The following is a 13,010-nucleotide window of genomic DNA, read 5'->3' on the forward strand; positions in this document are numbered from 1 at the left end:
AAGAAGAAGCTGTCGGTAGGCCGGGTGTCTAAGCCGCGGAAGTCGAGGTCTGCAGGGCTTTCGACCGAAAACTCGAGGGCTTGATTCTCCGTGTCGTCGTCGGAAGGCCAGTGGGTCTCCTTCCAGAAGTCGGTCTCGCCACTCCTCCGCCTCTTCTAGCCATTCCAGGTAGCGCCGGCATAGGTCGCCTTCCCCGTCCTCTTCCGAGGACTCCGCCCGTCGGCGGGTCGCTTATCCCTCCATGCAAGCGACACCTGAGGAATGGGCTTCCTTCAGGAAGCAGATGCTAGCGATTCTGGAATCGCAGGGCACTGGTCCGTCCGCGCCTCCGAGTGGGGTCGGTTGGCACCGGTCGAGAGACACCGCCCGTACGTCGTCGGGCTCGGGTGGTTGGCATGGCTCGCGGGAGAGGTCCCGCTCGGACAAGGGTAGCCGTTCGCGCCATGCCCGTTCCAGGTCCCAGTCCTCGATGCGCTCGAGACCGCGTGATCCTGTGCCGTCTTCGAAGAAGACGTCGACGCCTGTGGCGCCGACGTCGACGATTTCTCTCGAGGCTCCGCCTCCGAGGGGGTCGTCCACGCCGTCGGCGCCCAGGTTGACCTCGACGCCGATTCGCTCGACGTCGGCGCCTTTTCTGCCGCGCCGACTCGTTCGGCGCCGTTGACGCCTTTTGAGGTGGTGGTGTCGGAGGGGCCCTGTGGCACGGGATTTGCCCCTAGAAAGGCTATGGCTAAGGTCTGGCACTGCTTTGGTCTGCAGAGGTCTTCCTCTCCCCGCCTGGAGTACATTTCAGAGGGTGATGAAGGCTCTGATGGCGGCCTGGTTCCGGTTCCAGATTACCTCATCTCGGGCCATAACCAGTTTGATGACCTGAGGCAGTCGCTGCATGATGCCAGTGGACTGGACACCTCTCCGGAGGTGGTTTTGTCGGCCGGAGCCTGGCACTCATGCCAATTCTTCATAACGGCGCCTTATGTCTCGGGTTACCGAGTACTTGGGTTGGTCTGCTCCCCTAGGGGAGTTCGTTCAGGATGATCTCACGGACATCGTTGATCTCGGTCCACCCACTGACCTGGTTTTGCCTTTTCATATGGCTCTGCAGAGAAAGGTGGCAGTGGCTTGTACTGCTCCGGAGAGTCTCCCGGCAGTGGGCAAATCTTTGTCGCAAAAATACCGTCCAGCCAGTAGCGACCCCTGCTACTTGTCTAGGCACCCCACCCCGGAGAGTTTGGGCTACGGCCCCGGCAAAGCAGGCGTCGTATCCTACCATCCCTCTGGATAGGGACGACAAACGTTTTGACGCCTGGGCGAAGAAAGTGTTTTCTTCTGGGGGTATGGCGCTTCAGGCGTCCAACTCCATATGTGCCTTGTCTCGTTTCACACACACTCTGTAGAACTGTGTTGCTTTAGGTGCTGAACATATTCCCGAAGGGGACGAACGGGATGGTTTCCTTGCTATGGTTCAGGATGGCAAGGATGCTATGTGTGAGGCCGTTCAGTCGGGTTTGGACTTGGCAGATTGTGTCAGCCGGTCCATGGCGTCGAGCATTCTTCTGGTGCCAGAGGCTCGTCTGCGGATGAGGTCTTTGCAGTGGGCACTCAAGCGCCAGTGGTCTCAGTCCTCCGACAGGCTGTCGGACTTTGTTCAGGTGCCGCCCTCGGTAGCCTGGGACCTTCTGTGGTGGGCCGTCGAGGGCAATCTGATGAAGGGGGCCCCATTTTGGCTGCCCTGGCCGGAGGTGACGATCGTGACGGACGCATCCCTCACGGGATGGGGAGCTCATGCCAACGAGTTGAAAGTCAGCGGTCGTTGGTCTCCGTCGGAGTCCAGACTCCATATCAATCTGTTGGAGCTGAGGGCCGTCAGGCTAGCCCTGAAGGCTTTTCTGCCGACTGTGCTTGGGAAGAGTGTCCTGATGCTGACGGACAACACCGTGGCCATGCACTACCTCAACAAAAAGGGGGGGCAGGGTCACTTCTGTTGTGCAAGGAGGCGATGCATCTCGAGTTCTGGGCCATCCAGCAGGAAGTTTCGATCTCGGCAGTTCATCTGGCCGGAGACGACGACGAGACGGCGGACGCTCTGAGCAGGCAGACGCTCTGAGCAGGCAGAGCACGATCTCTCACGAGTGGGAGCTGGCTCAGGAGATTCTCCTGGAGATCTTCGACCTTTGGGGGACCCCTCAAGTGGATCTCTTAGCCTCCAGTGTCAACCGGAAGTGCGAAAGGTTTTGCTTGCGGGAATTTCCTCCAAGAGGAGCCTTAGGAGACGTGTTCGTGGTGGAGTGGTCATTCCCACTGCTGTCCGCGTTTCCTCCAGTCCCCGTCATCCCGCAAGTGTTACAGAGGTGAGGTTCCCGGATTATGATCCTCATTGCTCCGGCGTGGGCCCGGAGGACGTGGTACCCGGACCTTCTCGACTTGTCCATCTGCCCTCCACGTCGTCTTCCCTACCGAGACGATCTGCTCTCACGGGAGGGGGGGGGGGTCAGGTTCTCCATCCAGAGGTCAGATCCCGCAATCTTCACGCTTGGCTTCTGAAAGGTTGAGGTATAAGGATTGGGACCTCCCTGAAGACGTGATGGAGGTGTTGCTCTCGGCCAGGCGGCCGGCAACAAAGTCTCTGTACTGTTGCCGTTGGAGAAAGTTCTGCGACTGGTGCAGAGTTCAGAATGTGGATCCTTTTGAATGCGACATTCCCATGGTTTTGTCTTTTTTGCTTTCTTTGGCCCACAGGGGCTTGCAAGTGGGGACCATTAAAGGTTACCTGGCGGCGCTGTCCATATTTAAGCGCTCGTCTGAAGAGTGTTCCTATTTTAAGATTCCTTTAATTTCGCAGTTTTTGAAAGGGCTCACTAATGTGTTCCCTCCGTCACCTTTTTTTGGTGCCAGGTTGGGATTTGAACCAAGTTTCTCCAGCATTGGATCTTTCATGGATTCACATGCTTAGAATATTCCCCGTCGTCAGACTGGGACCCCTCGGTACACATATATAGCCTTTTTCAAAGGAAAGCTTTCGACACTTTTGTGTCCTATCTACGTCCTTCTAGGACCCGCCTACGCATGCTCCGCAGGCCGTGCTAGTATAAGAGGCCCGCCCCCGCGGCTCCCCTTCAGATTTCAAACGTCTCCAAAGTAGTGGGATCTCCTCGTGTTGTCCTACTGTTTTGTACTAGGTTGCATTATTGGATTTCGAGTAGTATAATGTCCTCTGTGTCAGGAAAAGCGCTGTTCCGTCCATGCGCGACATGCGGCTTAAAAAAGGTTTACGAGGGGGACGGACATATGGACTGCTTATATTGCCTCCACCCTCACCATTCGGCGGATACCTGCGACATATGCAAGGGTTTTTCTCAAAAAACCCTCAAAGACTGGAACCGACACCTGATGGCATGGCTGAATGATGGAGCGGGGGCATACCCCCCCCCCCCCCGGAGGTGGGCTCCACACAGTCGGCGAAAACATCACGCCGCGCGGCCTCGTCGGAACCACCGGCGAAGAAATCTAGACCGTCGGAAAAAGAGTTGTCTGGAAGTCACTCCACTAGAGACTCCTCGGCAAAGAAATCATCCTCCTCAAAAAAGCATGAGAAGGAAAGGAAATCCTCCTCTGGCGATCATCACAGATCGACCACGAGTCGAGAGTCGAGTAAAAGCGGGCACAGTGTGGAGAAGGCGAGACCGCCAAAACCACCTGCGAAGTCTACATCGTCGACGGCGGTCCAGTCATCGGCCGACTCCCTGCCTCTTGCACAGGGGGGCATCCACCGTCCCGTCGACGAGGGCCTCGACGGGGGGTGGGGGGTCCTACAGGAGGCCTGGAGGCCTGAAGTCTTTGACCCGACCCCCCCCGGAGGCTTTGCTACAGGAACAAGCTATGTTGCTGTCCTCGGAGAACGAGAGAGTTGCTGGCCCAACAGACCTAGGTCTACGAGCGGCTGACAAGTCGTTGACGAGGGCATCCGTTACACCGGTATCTGCCCCCTCTCCTCAATCCTCAATCGGTTTTGTTGTTGGATATTCTGTCCACGCTTCAGTCCTTGTTGCGGTCGTTGGACCAGCGACTACCGCAGGCAAGCCTGCCACAGTCACCCGTCGACGAGCCAGGCTCGTCCCGTCAACCGACGCACCCACGCACTCCAATCTCAACACTGGCACAGGAGGAAGGTGAGCTGCCAGATTCGGAGTCTGACAGGGGAGCCATGTCGGATATCTCATTATCCCCCTCCAGGGATCCTACCTGGGAGTCAGAGGCGGAGTTGGAAAACCCCAGAAGCCCAGCTCACCCGTCCCCTCCGGACGACATTGCGTCATTCCATTCTATGATGGAGAAGGCATGCAAAGAATTTGGTCTGTCCCAGGAAGAACAGAAAAAGGACTGTTTTTTGTTCGACCACATGGGCAAGAGAAGGAGGTCTGTGTTCTCGATACCAATACTAGACCATGTATGGAAAGAGGGGTTGCAGACAATGAGACACCCATTCTCAGAACCAGCAGTGAAAGGACGCCTAGAAAAAAAGTTTAAGGCTCCAGAGTCTACCCCCAAGTGTTTATCCTCCCAACCAACACCGGACTCGGTGGTGTCGGCGGCAGCAGCAGCGAGTAAGGCAAAGGCACAGCACAAGTGCACGACGACTCCTGAGAACGAAGCGAGACGCCAAGATGCCTTTGGCAAGAAAGTGCTCTCCGTGGGAGCGACCACAGTAAAGGCCGCAAACTCTCTGGCAATTGTGGCCAGATACGATAGGGAGATGTGGCACAGACTAGCTCTGCTGCTTGATCATCTTCCAGAAGAACAGAGGAAGGCGGCGATGCTACTGGTCAGAGAGGGTGAGGAAGCCTCAAATCACGCAATAAACATCGCGGTGGATCTCGCTGAGTCAGGCTTCAAGCAAGTCAACAATGGGGTGGTATTGCGTCGACAGTCATGGCTTAAGTGTACCTACTTCAGGCCAGAAGTGCAATACAAGGTCTTAGATATGCCCTTTGAGGGAGACCTTCTTTTCGGTGAGAAGGTGGACGAGGCCCTAAAAGGAATGAAAGAAGATTCGGACAGGGCACGTTCATTGGGTGCCCTCCAGAGTGGCAGAAGTTACAAGTCTTTTCGTCCCTATAGAGGGGCTTCAGGTAATTCAAGATTCTCTTCTGGAGACAGATCCTTTGCCAGATCGGCTTACCCCTCCCAGGGATACCGACGTGTCTCACAATCGGCTAACCGTCGACGAAACTTCCAGTCTTCCAGAAAGCGACCATCATACCCATCGTCGTCGAGAGACAAGCAAAATAAAGATCAGCAGTGACATACCACAAACCGTTCTGGGGGAAGAGTTTCAGCATATGTTGACGAATGGGAAAGGATAACGACGGACCAATGGGTGTTAGACACTATAAGAAACGGACACTCTCTGCAATTCAAACACAACTCTCCGCAAATCCCACCTGCGTTCACCGCTCAGTCCCATATGAAGGTACTGCAACAAGAGGTTACACTCATGTTAGCGAAGGGCGTGATAGAATTAGTTCCAACATCACAGAGGTCAAGGAGTCTACTCAAGATACTTCGACGTAAAAAAGCCGAACGGCAAATGGCGTCCCATTCTAGACTTACGCTATCTCAACAAGTCCTTAAAGAGCCTGAAATTCAAGATGCTCACTCTGCAGGAAGTGATCTGCGCAGTTCAAAAGGGAGATTTCCTGGCGTCCCTGGATTTACAGGACGCATATTTCCATATTCCAATGTGTCAGAAACACAGGAAATTCCTACGTTTTGTAATCGGGCAAACTCACTACCAATTCACGGTTCTTCCTTTCGGGCTCAAGACCTCCCCCAGAACGTTTACAAAATGCCTGGCTCCAGTGGCTGCCTGGCTAAAGAAGCAAAGCCACCATGTATACCCATACCTCGACGACTGGCTGGTAAGGGGATCCTCCCCAGCGTCGACCAACACAAGTCTGCAAGCCACCATGCAGCTTCTACAACGGCTAGGATTCGCCATAAACTTCGGGAAATCCTCTCTGCGGCCATCGAGAACGCTGGTATTCTTGGGGGCACAGTTCGAGACTCAGGGCTGGTGAAACCTTCTCTCGACAGGACCTCAAGACTCGCTCAACAAGCGGCCCGGCTACGGCGAAACACCAGGATCTCAGTGAGAAAGTATGTTTCGGTCCTAGGGGCCATGGCATCCTGCATCCATCTGGTGAGAAACTGCCGACTATTCATGAGGCCAGTCTAAGAATTCCTCGCGGACCGATGGACACAGGCTCAGGGATCGTGGTCGGACAGGATAACCATCGGGGACGACGAGCTACGTCGGACCCTTCAGTGGTGGCAGAGTTCCCACAATGATGAACAACGGTGTGCCCCTACAGGAGCCGGAGTTTCAGAGCACCATAGTTACGGATGCGTCCCTAACCGGATGGGGAGCGCACATGGGTGCTCTCCAAATGCAAGGTCGCTGGTCTCCAACGGAGTCACTCCTACACATAAACGTACTGGAACTCAGAGCGGTACGATGGGCTTTGAAGGCGTTCCTACCACACATCAAGAGTTCGCGAGTGCGAATACTGACCGATAATACAACAGCCATGTTTTATCTGAGGAAACAAGGAGGGACACGATCAAGGACTCTTTCCATAGAAGCCCAGAAAACATGGCATTGGGCATCGAAGCACGAAATTTCCCTCGTGGCTCATCACCTTCCAGGAGTGAGGAACGGCCAAGCCGACTCCCTCAGCAGAAGCATGGCCCAGATACACGAGTGGGAAATGGACACGGGTCACTTGAGGAAAGTGTTCGAGAAATGGGGTCACCCCCCTCTGGACGCCTTCGCGACCAAAGACAACAAGAAATGCGAGCAATTTGCAAGCAGATGGCCCCAAGAGGGTTTGGTAGGGGAGGCGTTCTCCTTCCCATGGACGGACATGTTCCTCTATGCTTTTCCCCCGTTTCCCCTCATACGGAAAACAATACAGTGGATACGCAGATACAATTGCCGGGTGATTCTAGTGACACCATACTGGCCGAGGCAACCGTGGTTCTCAGACCTCCTCCATCTATCGCTGGCACATCCCATAGTGTTTCCGAAGGTCCCGTACCTTCTATCCCGGGACAGAGGCACGGTGTGGCATCACGACCCGGACAGTCTCAACCTTACGTCCTGGCTCCTGACTTCTCGGAGTTCGGCGCTTTAGACATTTCGGAGGATTGCCAAAAAATTCTACAGGCGGCTAGAGCCCCTTCTACTAACAAATCTTACTCCTATAAGTGGCGGAGATTCTGTGAATGGTGTAGAGGACAACGGGGCCTACAACCATTGTTGGTGACGCCGGAACAAGTTCTACCTTATCTGCTCCTCTTGGCAGAAAAGGGATTGTCCCCCTCATCGATAGAGGTACACCTGGCAGCCATCTCGAGGTTCACAAGGAAGAGGCAGTCGTCTCCTCTATTCAGTGACGGACTGGTAAAACACTTCATGCGGGGTTTATTTCAAGCTTTTCCCCCGGTGAAACGTTTTCCCCCGACGTGGAGCCTCAACACAGTGTTGGCAGGCTTGATGAAACCGCCTTTCGAGTCTATGGCCACGTCCGACATAAAATTCATTTCGTGGAAGTTGGCATTCTTGATAGCTATCACATCAGCCAGACGTATCTCGGAACTACAAGCGCTGGTCGTGGACCCGCCCTACCTAAGATTCTTTAAGGACAAGGTAGCCCTGGCAAATAACCCTATGTTTGTTCCGAAGGTTCCGACGGTATGTCACAAACACTCATCCGTGGTTCTGCCTACTTTCTTCGCCATTCCATCATCGGCAGCAGAAAAAACTCTTCATACCCTGGACGTTAAGAGGGCTCTGAAATTCTACCTACATCGTACACAAGACATCAGGGCTACTCGGCAACTGTTTGTCGCATATGGTCCGTCGACGAGAGGAAAAGCAATCTCTAAACAGGGATTGGCTAGATGGGTCTCGTCGACGATTGCTTTTTGTCACTCCAAGGCCAGAAGGCCACTGCAAGGACATCCTAGAGCTCATTCTACAAGGTCGATGTCCTCCTCAACAGCGTTATGGGCTGGAATTCCGCTGACGGACATATGCCAAGCTGCGGCATGGTCAGTGCCCCACGTTTACCCGCCACTACTGCCTTGCCAGGCAGCATGCAGACGAGGTGCAGATGGGAAGGGCTGTCCTGCGCCATCTGTTTCAGTAAGGTAAGCTCCTCCCTGTGGAGATTCTGTTGTCTACCCTCTTAAGGGCGATATACTTTATGTGGGCAACGTTATATGACTTAACTTATCCCTACGGTAGATATGCATTGTGTAGTAGGGTGAGGATATATATTGTTACATTACATTCTCACCGCCGTCTCAAGTGTTACTGCTATACAATCTATTCTAAGCATGTGAATCCATGAAAGATCCAATGCTGGAGAAGGGAATAGTTTCTTACCTGTAACTCCATTTCTCCAGCATTGGTATCTTTCATGGATTCACATGCGCCCGCCAACCTCCCCGTATGTAATGTATGTGATAAATTTAACCCTTCCTACTTTGGAGGGGCCGAAATCTGAAGGGGAGCCGTGGGGGCGGGCCTCTTATACTAGCACGGCCTGCGGAGCATGCGTAGGCGGGTCTAGAAGGACGTAGATAGGACACAAAAGTGTCGAAAGCTTTCCTTTGGAAAAGGCTATATATGTGCACCGAGGGGTCCCAGTCTGACGACGGGGAATATTCTAAGCATGTGAATCCATGAAAGATACCAATGCTGGAGAAATGGAGTTACAGGTAAGAAACTATTCCCTTCTTATGGGTGCTCCGTTTGAGCCTTTACATTCTTGCCCTTTGAGGCTGTTGACTCTGAAAACTGTGTTTTTGGTTGCGGTTACTTCCGCTCGCGGAGTGAGTGAGTTACAGGCACTTTCAGTTAAGCCACCCTTCACTGTGTTTCACAAGGACACGGTTGTCCTTAGAGTTCGTCCTTCTTTTCTTCCGAAGGTGGTTTCGGATTTTCATTTGAGCCAGAAGGTTGTTCTTCCGGCGTTCTATCCTCCTCCACATCCTGGTAAGGAAGAGGAGAGGCTCGATAGGCTTGATCCTCGGAGAGCGTTGAGCTTTTATATTTCGCGCATGTCTCTGGTCAGAGTGGACAATCAACTTTTCATTGGTTACGCTGGAAAGCGTTTGGGACAAGCTGTGACGAAACACACTGTCTCGTTGGATTATTTTAGTTATCTCCGAGTGTTACCGCTTGGCGGGTGAGGATCGTCCAGCTGGCTTGCGGGCCCATTCTACCAGAGGAGTGGCTGCGTCTACTGCCCTGCAGAGGGGAGTTCCTATTCGTCACATCTGTGATGCAGCCAACTGGGCTTCAGTACATACTTTTGTACGTCACTATTCCCTTGATTCCCTCAGAGGGCAAGATCTGGCCTTTGGAAAGGCAGTTCTCTATTCCGCAATTTGATTGGGCATGCTAAATTTGTATTCTAAATTCTTTCCCACCTCCTTCCTTGGTACTGCTTTGGGAATCTGTCATAGATATGGAATACGTCGGAAGACCCAATCCCCTCGAAGAAAAAGTTACTTTCTTGCCTGGTAACGTTCTTCCGATGGGATGGTCTGACGACTTATTCTATATCGCTCCCTCCCTGCCTTCTCCGCTGCAGTATTTCTTTTGCGATTGCAACTTGCGTTCTGCAAGGCAGAAAACTGGTGGCACACATTCTGGGAAAAAACTATAACTGAGGCTATGGGTGTCATGCGTCCTACTTATCACATCGGGTGCCGTCGGAGGAGGTCCTCGGGGAAGGCGCATCAACGTCATCGACGCAGGCGGTAAAGATTTTCCGAACCAGCACAGCTGTGGACATTACCTGTCATAGATATTGAATACATCGTCGGACCATCCCATCGAAAGAACGTTACCAGGTAAGAAAGTAACTTGTTCTTTGTGGGCGTCCTCTTTTTGATCGAAAGCATTTAAAATATTTGTGCTCACAAAGTTGCCCTCTGCAGCTTAATTTTCACAGGTTTGATTTACATACCTCAGTAAAAATGTTTTTTTCTCCTAGGTAATTCTCCAGATGCTAAAACGCCAGCTGCAGCTACTCCCAGCAAACCTGAAAATAACACGGTAAGTCCTAGGTTATTGATGGTGACCCAGAATAGCACAGTTTCATTGTGAAAGGGCTGTATTTGGAGCCACTGTCCTTTTTGTGTATGATATTGGTTAATTCTGGGGGAGATGCATCAAGTTAGTGATGTCATTGTGTGATAGACAAGTTATTGGAAAGGAATGTGCATCTGCAAGTATGTTAGGGTGTGTGGCTTGTTAGAAGAAGACTGTATTGATATAGTGAATTGTGCTTTAGCCTTTGTCATGCGAAGTTCAGGGTGCTGAAAGTAAGCTGAGATGTAATGCTTCAGGTTAGTGAATACGCAGTTCTGGCTTGTCCTCAACTGGGATTCGCTGATAGGGAGTGTTGGGTAACAATCGGTGCAGTCCAACTGGTGTGGGATTACTTAAGACTTATCTCTTGGTATTAGAAAACCCACCTTTTAATATAGGCCTGTACTACAGAAGTTGGTAGTGTGACTGAGCATCCAGCTAATCTTAAGAGGGGTAATGTGAGCTGTAGAGCTTTACACTGGAATCCGTAATCACACATATCCATTTAAACACTTACTCAGTTATAGCATAAAATATTTATACAAAAAGATAATTAAACCGTTCTTTACAAAGCAGTAAATAGCTGTAACATTAATCCCAAATTAGGATTCAATTTAAAAAATGCACAATCAAGCAGGTGAGTAAATCATTCATAGGTTACACATGTTCCTGCACCCGGACGTGATGTCATTTGAGGTCAGTATGGCATTTATATAGTATCACCTTTGCAGTATTGAGTTAATTAAGGAAGGAATGTTTAGGGTTAGATCAGAACAGACTGATCAGTTATAAGAACAGTTGCATTCTCCCAAAGGGATGCAGGCAGTCAATTATCCCAGTATTAAAGTGTTCCACATTTAAGACCTGTGAGGGAACCAGCACTGCCAAAGCCAATAGGTTCAGCAGGAGGCCTTTAGGGAGCCAGGACAAATCAATGGGCAAAGTCAGTTCTGATCTTCTTCGTAGAAATATGTTCTTAAATAGTCAGTGTTCAAAAGAGAAATCACAGCAACTCAAGAGGAGTCACCTTTGGAGAGCACAAGCTAAAAGGCCAGTGCAGGTAAATTGAGGTCAACTTAGTTTAGTGTTTGTTTTATTTATTGCATTTGTTGTACCCCAAACCCTGGGGTATCACGGCGTACTTTTACAGGTATACTTGATCTTAGCTGATGCATATTGACAGATTTACAGGAATACAGTCGTTATATGGTAGAATAGCTTCACAAAGGTACAGAATCTATTTACAAGCAGACTTGCAATCTTAATAGTTGCATGGTAGATCAGGTTTACAATCTTACAATCTTCAAGGTTACACACAGTTTATATGGAAGGAATCTTATAATATTACTGTGGTAGTTTGAAGTTAGTAAGGTGGGCTTGGTTATGCCTTTAGGTGAAGGTGGTAAAATGCAGACGGCCGGGGCTCAGGTACCAGATTTCTAGCTATGTATATGATGTAGGATCAGAATTTGTTAAAGAGCCTTGTTTTGAGGCATTTCTTAAATTTGACAAGGGAGGGCTCATTACAGATATTGGCTGGGAGTGACTTCCAAATTCTGGGGGCTACGACTGGGAAGCTGGGTCTGCCTGTTCTCGCATTCTAGAAGTGGGGGATGAGTAGATGTGTCTGCATTGGATCTGAATGTGGTTGTGATTTTGCGGATTAAACTTTGGTTGAGATAAGTGGGGGCGTTACCCGAAACAAATTAATCTGTCGGGTGAGAATTTTATGGAGTATTCTGGCTTGGATGGGCAGCCAGTGTGCCTCTTCTATGTTGCAATTTTTTATGCCCAGTGCTGCTCTTGGTGCTTTATTCGGAATTAGTATCATTTTGTTAATTTTATTTTGTAGGTACTTTACAGTAATCAATCTTGGCCAAGAGAGCTGATGTGTGAGGAAAGGTCGCCTCAGTGCAATAAGTTTGGCAGTGTAGGCTGTGGATGAGGCGAGTGCACATCATAAAGCTAGTGTCCAGGAGATGGTGATGGGGGGGTGTCATCAATATTGATAGCTGTGTATTGTGGATGGAGCTTGCTTAATCGGGTGGGGGAACCTACTATGAGGATCTGTTTTTTTCCCTGTTAAGACAGAGGCTATTTGCCGCCATCCAATTCTTGATAGAGTAGATTTTGTTTACACAGATGGTGTCCTATTCACGGTTGCCTGATCTTAGGATAATTATTTGTGTCTGCAAAGTTGGTATATATTACTTCCATTGCATCTAACACAGAAAAGAGTAATTTGGTATGATATGGCATTTAGAACGCGCCCATACACAAGTGTTTCAGGGCGCGACGAGGCAAGGGAAGGGGGAACAGAGGGAAGATGGACAGCTATCCCATTAGGCCAGGTGTCATTCAGATCGTAAGTGCATGGGTATGGGGGAAAGTGCGAAAAAAATGAACCAATAGTGTCCTACCTGTAGATTTGAGTGCAGTGCATGGGATAAAGAATAACCAGTTAATTACGGCCAGCTGGTGTCAAGTGCGGACAAACAGGTGTAAAGTGCTGGTAGTGGGACTGTAGGGATGCAGAGACGGTCAAAAGTGCGGGGGGTTGCCAGGGAGGCAGTGCAGGTGTCTGACTGGCATGGTGGGGACTGACTGGCGTGGTGGGGACCTGGGCCCAAGAACAGAGGGCGGCCAGGTAACCAGTGCAGGTTTAGCCAGGGATTCAGCAAGGGAGAGGAGGAGAAAAAGCAGAAGCAAAGAGGTTTTGAGGTGCTTCCGGAAACGGAGATGTTTCTCCTCAAGTTTCAGTGAGGCAGGGAGGCTGTTCCAGAGGGAGGCCCCAGGGAGATCTACTGCCAACTCGTTGCTTGGAGTAGCGACTGACCCTGAGGGAGTT

At 50.9% G+C, this 13,010-nt stretch overlaps 1 protein-coding gene across 5 annotated transcripts in view; it reads left to right on the forward strand.

Annotated features, from left to right (window-relative positions):
• The window catches only part of ZMYM3 (zinc finger MYM-type containing 3), a 1,331,158-nt gene that overhangs the window by 833,265 nt on the left and 484,883 nt on the right, over window positions 1-13,010 (forward strand). For all 5 annotated transcript variants that reach the window (XM_069612373.1, XM_069612372.1, XM_069612371.1 and 2 more), the window contains exon 14: window positions 10,065-10,126. In XM_069612373.1, the coding sequence (XP_069468474.1) occupies window positions 10,065-10,126 (62 nt within the window). The remainder of the gene's footprint in view (window positions 1-10,064; window positions 10,127-13,010) is intronic.

Source organism: Ambystoma mexicanum, chromosome 5p, assembly GCF_040938575.1.
Source record: "Ambystoma mexicanum isolate Mex_15411 chromosome 5p, UKY_AmexF1_1, whole genome shotgun sequence".
Classification (NCBI taxonomy): Eukaryota; Metazoa; Chordata; class Amphibia; order Caudata; family Ambystomatidae; genus Ambystoma; species Ambystoma mexicanum.